Source organism: Pyxicephalus adspersus, chromosome 3 (assembly GCF_032062135.1).
Source record: "Pyxicephalus adspersus chromosome 3, UCB_Pads_2.0, whole genome shotgun sequence".
NCBI classification, from domain to species: domain Eukaryota; kingdom Metazoa; phylum Chordata; class Amphibia; order Anura; family Pyxicephalidae; genus Pyxicephalus; species Pyxicephalus adspersus.
This window is the reverse complement of record NC_092860.1, coordinates 149,272,818-149,281,957: the sequence shown is the minus strand read 5'-3', so window position 1 is coordinate 149,281,957 and position 9,140 is coordinate 149,272,818. Positions and strand designations below refer to the sequence as shown.

At 39.9% G+C, this 9,140-nt stretch overlaps 1 protein-coding gene across 1 annotated transcript; it reads left to right on the top strand.

Moving 5' to 3' along the window:
• The first annotated feature begins 1,252 nt into the window (after window positions 1-1,252).
• On the top strand, window positions 1,253-8,667 carry LOC140327303 (kyphoscoliosis peptidase-like). The gene is made up of 2 exons (XM_072406658.1): window positions 1,253-1,344; window positions 7,050-8,667. Exon 2 carries the CDS (start codon window positions 7,184-7,186, stop codon window positions 8,357-8,359), a length of 1,176 nt encoding a protein of 391 aa, XP_072262759.1. The 5' UTR covers window positions 1,253-1,344; window positions 7,050-7,183; the 3' UTR covers window positions 8,360-8,667.
• Window positions 8,668-9,140: the final 473 nt, after the last annotated feature.

Genomic DNA, 9,140 nt, shown 5'->3' with positions numbered 1-9,140 from the left:
CTTTAGGTTGCTATAAATTCCAATAATAAATTGAGTGTTCTCAACCCATTCTCTGCTACTACACTGTTACTGAGGCCATCTCTGAAAATTAAAGTGTTCTGTAACACCATGTAAAATTATTGCATCCTCCAAAAATGGTATTTAAGTGTTTTAGTATTCTGTGTCTTTAATATGCATATGTATATAATATTTTTGTTTTCCATGGGTCCATTTTACCTGTGAGGGTGCCCAGCTTCCATTACCTTTTTGTGGCAATAGTTTGCCTATTAGCCATGAAGAATTATACAAAAATATTCACATAGATGAAGGGATTTGTATAACCCTGAGCCAACTGAACCCAAGCAGATTTCCCCAGCAGTAATGTACAAAGACAGAAACAAAATGTTGACAAAGGTTCTATCATCCCCTACTTTGCTTTAACCCAATGTGCCCCAGGTACCAATGCCACTCATGTTCTCTTTCTTTAGACCTCCCTTGCTTTTTATTGGGGCCCTGTTAGGTTGTCTCCTTAAAAAAAGGAATAGGTGACATCTCATGGCTTTGTATAACTTCAAAGTTGATCCATACTTATTTGGTAATTGTCTGCCTTATAATGCCATGGGAAATCCCTTCTATCTTTTGGAAGGACAGCTTACCTTGTGTGGTAGGATTGGCTGACAAGGTTCTGTACATAGCACTTAGCGTCAGAACATCAATAGCCTCTCATCTCTGATACAAGTATTGGGCTGGCATAGGAGGTTTTGCAAATATCAAAATGTCTTTATGAGTGGATATCTAGAGTTCCTAGACAAAATGCATTTGCATGTAGATCTCTCTAGGTAATGTCTTTATGGGAGGCTGAACATCCATCTCTGAAAATGGTGGCCAGGGATGGTCACACTGGGGAAGGAGAGGCTAAGATGATGTGGGATGTCCTCCAGCCAGGAAAAATGCTTCTATAGTATATGGTGGAAATCTTGGAGTGTAGAGTAAAATTGGAACAATTTTATTCCAGAAGGGGAACAGCTGCACAAGACTGAAGGGAATGTTGGGGGTGGAGATGTACCTTATTCTTGGTGGATAAAACAGTTTACACTGAACTATTCGATGTTCCCCCTGCAAACTGGTTGACTCGTGCCAGAGTTCCCATATCCTCCCCCGCCCATGCCATCACTGAGAGCTTTCTAGAGGACATCTAGAAAATACATAGGACCTAAAACCAAGTGACTTGACATAAAAAAGGGCGTTCACATTTTTTTGCTCTGTCTTCTTTTTACCCCCTTTAGAAGTACACTGTTTTGAAATTCCCATTACTCAATGAGCCAGTGACGACCAACTGGAGAAATTTAGTGAGTGAACACAAAAGTGAGTGAAGACTAAAGAAAAACACTTAACAGATGTACCAACCCTTTATTATTTTTGATTAGATATACATTAACCCATAGATGATCCAGAGGAGAGCAAACATAATCATTCTAAAGCCAGATTCAGTTTTCTACAAAAAAAGTTATAATTCTATCCCCAATCAGACAATTAGATAACTGCCTGGATCAACTTTCTTCTATGGGTTACTATTAAAAAAGTGGCCATTTATACTTTACAATCTTACAAACACATCTTAGACTTTTAATTTGAAGAACCCTTTAGATTCTTTTTTCAAAACTTCATGAAGTTGAACTTCAGCTGGACACACAAATGACATACATATATGGGAGCTGAATACTTACTCAATGATACATATTATTCTCCATTAAGTGATTACATTTACATTTTATGCACCACTGCCCATTCTTGCTTTGCAGGGCAGGTGATCTGATTTTATTTTCTGCTGCAGTAAGATAACATTTACTTTGGCCCCAGGCTGGGACCGGCCATTCAATGGAAAAATAGAAAACAATTAGTTCTCCTATTAGCATGCCTCTTGTTATGACATGAGCACAACATATTGGGTCTCATTTATTAAAGTTCTCCAAGACTGAAGAAGATACACTATTATGGGAGAATCTGAGCGTTATAGCAAACCTAGAATAGCAATGGCATAGCTAATAGCAAATTATTTTAGGAAATCCAATCCAGGTTTGCTGAATCATTCAGGTTCTCCCATTATAGTCTATATTCTTCAGTCTTGGAGAGCCCAAATCAGACCCAAAGCCTCCTTGTGCTGCTTCTCTCTCCCCCCAAGGAAAAGGTAGGTATACATTATTATTGTAGTTCTGTATTTTATTAACTCATCCCACCTGATTTGATCCCAAACCAGGTAGGATGAATTATTAAAATACAGAACTACAATAATAATGTATACCTACCTGAAAATCTATCCTGACCTGGAACTGGTTGCACAAATGATCATGAACAATACAATCAGCAGTATCCTGCTAGAACACAGGCAATGAGGAATTATCCAGTAAAACTTCCATTTCTATATTTCACATTTGTTAATATAACAAGTGGCCAGACTTTCTGGAATAAGTATCTGACCATCTCTATTTCCTGGCAGATGTCTGTGTAAAACTAATACAAATCTGATATTTGTGCTGCTGATAAAGACTTGCTCAGCCTGTGTGAGGCTTATTGAAGTGGGGCGAGCACAGAGCGCTCTCCCGCTCTCAGGATAATGGAAGCTGCTTGATGAAACACCCACAAGCTCTCCGAGCAGATTGTTTTCTTCTCAGCCTTCTGTTTTATAATTGGATTTTTTTGTTTAAATTGGCCGAGTGCATTACATGAGATACAACTTAATAAATCAAGCATATCCAACCCAGGGGGCTAAATGAGCCAAACAGTATTTGCAAGAGGCGGAGAGGGGAGCAGGCTCTGATCTGAAATTGGGTTATATAGTGTTACTCCAATTTGGAAGACATAAAGCTTACCTCCAGCCTTACCCTTTACATTTTTAAAGTTGTACAGCCTCCTCTCCTGGGCTGAAATAACTTACTCTGATTGTAATGCACATTGGGGGCATGCTATAATGGGGCTGACTTATTAAAGCTCTCCAAGGCTGGAAAGGATACACTTTCATCAGTGAAACGGGACGATGAAGGAAACCTAAAATGGATCTGGTCCGAGATTCAAAACGTTTGCGAGCATCCTATTAAATAGCAAGCGTATCCTCTATAGCCTTGGAGAACTTTAATAAATCAGGCCCAATGAGCATTAGAAACTGAACAATGTCAGATGGAGCTTGCCTCATTTTCCAGCTGAAGGACACCTAGATTCGTCTAGCCCTGTTTCCTCAACCTGACTGCCCATTGCCCACCTATTTCATTCAATGGATTTCAGCTCTTTCGATCATAATGGCTCTTGATCACACATAAAGGTTGCCTAGGGTAGACTGATTTCCACCCATTAAGATGTTTTTAAATTTCCACAATCCGGGGATGAGGGCTCTTCAGGAGAATGTGATCTGAAGCTTTCACAAAGCACCTTGACGAACATTATTCAATAACTGGCCAGCACTGCATCAACAAGCACAAAGACCAAATAGCATTATCAAATCTACAATATGTAATTGGAATGATGCAAAATATTAGCAGATTCAACTTCAGCTTGAAATTCTATCTACAGCCCAAACTTTTAGAAAATAATGAATACCCTTAAGGGTTTTTCTGCTGTCACTGGGAACAGAAAGGGAAAATTAGCTGGCACAAGTACAAATGTTTCCATTGTAATATTGGCCTTGTCTGTTCTAGTGACAGCTGTAAAATTCTATATTCCCTATCACTTATCTGTCCTGTTGACAATGGCCCTAAGGTAAAGAGCTGAATCTTCTCACTGGGTCACAAAGGTTCTAAAACTTATCTACTCTATCCAAAACTAAATAATATTTTGAGTTGTTATTGGAATCAAGACCAGTTTCCAGCCTCTTTTAGCTTTTAAGAACTTTTCAGTAACCACTGTTTTTGGGTGATTACTAAAAAATTACGATAGTCACGATACGAGGACCACCTGTAGGACCAACCTATAGCTTCTTCCCACCCACTTTTAAAAATAAATTTTGGGGAGAATACTGAATAAAGATCACTAGACCAGTTGGGAGGGGTTCCAGTGGAAGGATGGACTTTTTTGGACTTCAGTTGGAGTTGGGCCTTAAGGTAGACTCTGCACCAGATAGGTATGTGTATCCAGAGGGCATTATCCGTGCTCAGAAGAAGGGGTTGCAGTGGTTGTGGCCTCCAAGCCTTTGTGTCTACATAGAGAATGCACCCACGTCAAAATGTCTGTTTTAGCATCTTCAGCTAGTAAGCTGGAGGTCCAAAGTATCCTTCTAGTAGTGAACTCAGGGGATAAAAAACTTCTTAGATGTTTTCCCCTCTCACATCTATTCCTCATGACAGCAGACTTTATCTACTTTATGCAACTAGTCCATCAAGGCCTCTTACCTTCATCTCCTGACTGGTCTAGCTGCCTTATCCTAAGATACTAGCATTCCTGCATTACATAGGAGAACACTAAGGGCCCACCAACATCCTGCTAGGTAGGTGAGGTTTAAATTTTGCATGTTACACTAATTATGATCACCTTAGCTAAAGGAACTGTTAGGTCATACAGTAAGGTTGTGGATTTGCTGCAAAGGTAATGGTTTTTCATCTCCAGCATTTAGCTTTAATTGTGGCCCCTTTATTGACCTTTCACAGCCCCTCTGTTCATTGCCAGGGGCAAATAGCGTTAGCTGGTACTTTTGGGGATTAGGACCACATGACTTATTCCCTTTTTGTCCATGTGTCAATGCTGGTGGTTAGTAAATAATGCTAAGGCACCTGGAATTATCACATGGGTGTAGCATTAAGGTTTTCCACTCCATCAGCAACCAGCTAATAGCTTACACCGAGATTACCTTCTCCTTGTTACCAACAAGAAACAAAAGAAACTGGGAATAAGTTGCTCTAAGACCAGCTTTAGTCAACCTATTGCTTTGTTCGACAGAAACCAACCAGAGTTCCTCTAGAGGTTGCTAGAGGTTCATTAAGCAATGAGCAATTTGCACCTCACTTTAGGTGAAAATAATGATCTGTAAGGGTAACATTCTTCCAAATGGCCAGCAATGTAAGAAGAATTCTTCTCACTGACCACCAGACTAATGTACTGTTAGCTGTAAATATAATAGTTATAGTAGGGGTTCCCTAAAGACCTGAAAGTTATTTTAAGGGTTCCCCTGTTTGAAAAAGGTTGCTGTAGATGGTGGTGGAAGATAGAGGAGTTGGTGGGTTAGTGAAAATTACCGGGGTCTTATTGAATATGAGCATGCCAACTACAAGAGGACTTATAGGTATGAAGTGGGTATGTGCTCTTATGTTATACCAGGCACCAGGTGAATCAAACTAAGGCATTGGTCATATGCTTTGGATTTGTCTCATTTTAGCCATTTACAGCTAAATGTGAAATGAACTACCTCTGCTGTATGCAAACAGTTTTTGAGATCTTACATTTTGCTTAGATACAAACTAAATGTATTTTTAGGAGCCAAGTCAGCATTGTGTTCCAGACTGAGCCCTTGGCAGCTGTATTTGCAAAGAATCTCAATGCCCTCCCTGTAGGCGAGAGTGTACAGAGGCAATAAGTACAACACACTGACTGGGCATTTACTTCTGCCAGGAACAATTTTCCTATAATCCTTCTTTATATCATATGCAGGATACACCCATAAGTCACCATTGTATATCATACCTATATTTCATGGGGCTTTACACAGATAAGTAATTTGAAGGACAAATTATACCTACAGAGGTAGGAGGGGATGCTGAGAAGTTTCTGGCTTTGCCCCCTTCCAGATGAAATAGAAAAATGAGTGTGGGGGCATATGACAGCCTAATATCTTAGTATGTAACTGTGCAAACATCAGGACTTTGCGATTCTTAAAACTGTTTTTTCTTTTAGAGAGAAGCTGTGATGGCAGAGGCACAAGCAAGTTTCACGTCATTGCAGTTACGGACCGTCATGAAGTTTTTGTTTCTCCAGGGAAAGTCAGCAAAGGACATTCACACTGAGATGTGACAAACACTGGGGGAGAAGTGCCCTTCCTTTCCCTGGAGAAACAGCTTCATGACCGCCCGTAATTCCAACAATGTGAAACTTGCTTGTGCCTCTGCCATCACAGCTTCTCACTAAAAGAAAAAACAGTTTTAAGAATTGCAAAGACCTGATATTTGCACAGTTACATACTAAGATATTAGGCTGTCATATGACCCCACACTCATTTTTCTATTTAATCTGGAAGGGGGCAAAGCCAGGAACTTCTCAGCACCCCCTCGTATGCATGAAAATTCTTCCGGTTGTTGATCTTTGAGGAAGAAGTTCACTGCCACAAGAAAGCGCTAATCACATCACAACCCCACAGCCAGTCGGAACATAATTTAGCAATTTTAAAAAGCATCAAGTAGTATAGGAACACACTAGATATATAATAACATAATATACATACAAAACTTGAAAGTATGTATATGGGGTTTTAGAATCTCCATATGGGGGTCTATTTTTCAAGCAGCAAGTCAGATATTCAGCAAACAATCTTAGATGGTGAATCTCGGGCTCAATTGAAGTAAAAGAATAACCGCCAGAGAATGTTTGCTAATTGACAAATCTTCTGTTTTATAAATAGATGCCAAAATGTATGTAAACTCTAATATCAGCTTCAAATATGTACTCCTTTTGGTCTGGTAAATGGTGCAAAATGCAAAAAATACCAATTGGTTCTGCCAGATAACGTAAGCTGATAATGTCCTGTGTTGTTATCAGTTATATTTGTTCTGAAATTATCCTATGCAACCCATCTATCTGATGGACAATGGTTCAGGGAGAGTGTTCAGTAGTCCTGTTCTGTTTTTCTTGCCCAGATACTTGTTTTAGGTCTTGAAGTATGATAGTATGGCACAATCACCAGGCCACCACATCCAATAAAGTCTTCAATATATTACATTTTGCCTAATATAACACATGGACAAAAAAGCACACTTAAGTGTACATCCACGAGCATTAAAACAGAAAGTATACACAGTGCATGTGCAGTGGTATAAAGGGGCTCAGGTGGTTTTTCACTGGAAAGGGACAATAATTACATTTTCTTTTTCATACAGAAAACGGTGAAGTTAAGGTGTCTCTAGGCTGTGTGTCCCCACTGGAATTCAGTTACAAGATCTTCAAGCTTTTGAACAATAGCAGAAGTCAGGTGGACAAGTCATTCGGGATACTCACCGTCTATGAGTCCAGTATGACCCTACGCGTTTTACCACCTTCGCCTGGGCAGTTCGAGCTGATGGTATTTGCAAAACCCAGTGAAGCCAAAGAACCCTACAAATGGGTTTGTTCTTACCAAATTGATTGTTCAGAACCAAAACATCCACTTGGGTTGCCTGAAAACCCTTTTCATTTTTGGGGGCTACATCCAAAATCAAAAGACTTGGGAGTGACTATTTGTAACCCCTGTGAAGACGTGATCGTTGCAGAAAATGGTGCTTTGACTTTTACTTTTGAGACCTCCAGGCCCTTGTTGGCCATGTTCCAGTTATTTCACCTGGAACTGTCGGAACCTTTCAGTAAGAAATGTCTGGTTTCCCAAATACAAGATGACCAACTGGGATGTCATCTTCTCCTACCTTTCTGGGGATATTACAGGCTGTCCTTATTTGTGAAAGACCAGGCAGGGGGCAGCTTCCAAAATGCTGGTAACATGTTTATCAGCTGCAAGAATCCAGTCAACCATAATGAACTTTTTCCACCCAACCTTGGTGTTCACTGTGGGCCTGGAACCAACACCAAGCAAAATGGTCTTACCAACCCCAGCCATGTGTGTCCAATCATTAGGACAACCACCGGGAAGTGCAACATCACCTTCCATACCCTATGGGACATGGACATATTCACTTCTCTAGAAAATACCAGACTGAATAACAATTTGCATTCCTTGGACCGATATTGTTTCATAACTTACCTGGAACATAAGATAAGCCTGACTGTCCATCTGCCAGAGTCTGGACATTATAAACTCAGCATTTTTACAAAAAGGAAAGAAAATGAGGACTTTTCCCATGCTTGTGATTATGTCATTCAATGTGTATCCACCAATCGATTACTTCCTTTCCCCAAAGTTTACAATGCTTGGGGGCATGGTTGTATTCTACTACAGCCAAGATATGGATTTCTTCCTGCAGAAAGTTGGGAGAACTTTAGAGTGAAGGTTCCGGGAGCTTGTAAGGTTCTTGTCATCGGGCCCATAAAAACAGAACTGCAACTCACAAAGAACAAGATCTGGGAGGGAAAAGTTTTCACTGGTACTCCGGGGACAATCTTAAAAATAGCAGTGAAGTTCACACCCAATTCCACCACAATGGATATTGTGATGTCGTTTAAAGCCCAGATTATTTATGAGAATGAGTCTTCAGGGTAGGAAATGAAAGTACATATCTATCATTTATAGAAGCTAAGTGGTTAGCAATAAGTATTGCTTAGTACTGGATTACGTTCTACCAGGGAGGACTATCTGCATGGAGTTTCTCTGATGTATTTGTGTGTTTTAAATAGTACTGTACTGTAAAAGTATAGCTAGCATTATCCCTGCTATGTGTGGATGGGATCCTTAGAATGTGAGCTTCTTCGGAGTCAGGAAACAATGTGAGTTGTTCAATGATCTTTGTAAGACAACTTGGAAGAGAAGTGTCATTGCCACATAATTAAATGTAGTATTGTTGTAACTTGTATGCATTACTCGTCTTGTTCTATTGCAGTGTTTGTCTACCAGGGTTCCTCCAGAAGTTGCTAGAGGTTCCTTGAGCAATGTGCAATTTGTTCCTCTCAGCTCCTTTTATGTGACACCAATGGTCTTTTTGGCTGTAATGATCTGTAAGGGTGACATTCGTCCCAATGGCCAGCAATGTAAGAGGCACTCTCGACAATGACCACCAACCTAAATATACTGTGAGCTGTAGATATAGCAAATATAGCAGGGATTGAGACCTGAGACCTGAAAGTTTTTTCAAGGGTTCCTTCATGTTACCATTTTAAAAAGTTTAAGAAATACTAATCTATTGTAACTCCAGCTTCCTCATATATTCAGAGTGCCCTATAAAAATGTTTAGTCTTGGTGGAACCATAGAAAAAGATTTCTACCTGATTCCTTGATGATTAACGTCTACTGGTCATTAAGACATTTCCATAGGAAAGTGATGTAA

What these genes read in the sequence shown, in the direction of transcription:
- LOC140327303 (XM_072406658.1), top strand. Translation starts at nt 7,184, where the DNA reads ATGACCCTACGCGTTTTACCACCTTCGCCTGGGCAGTTCGAGCTGATG.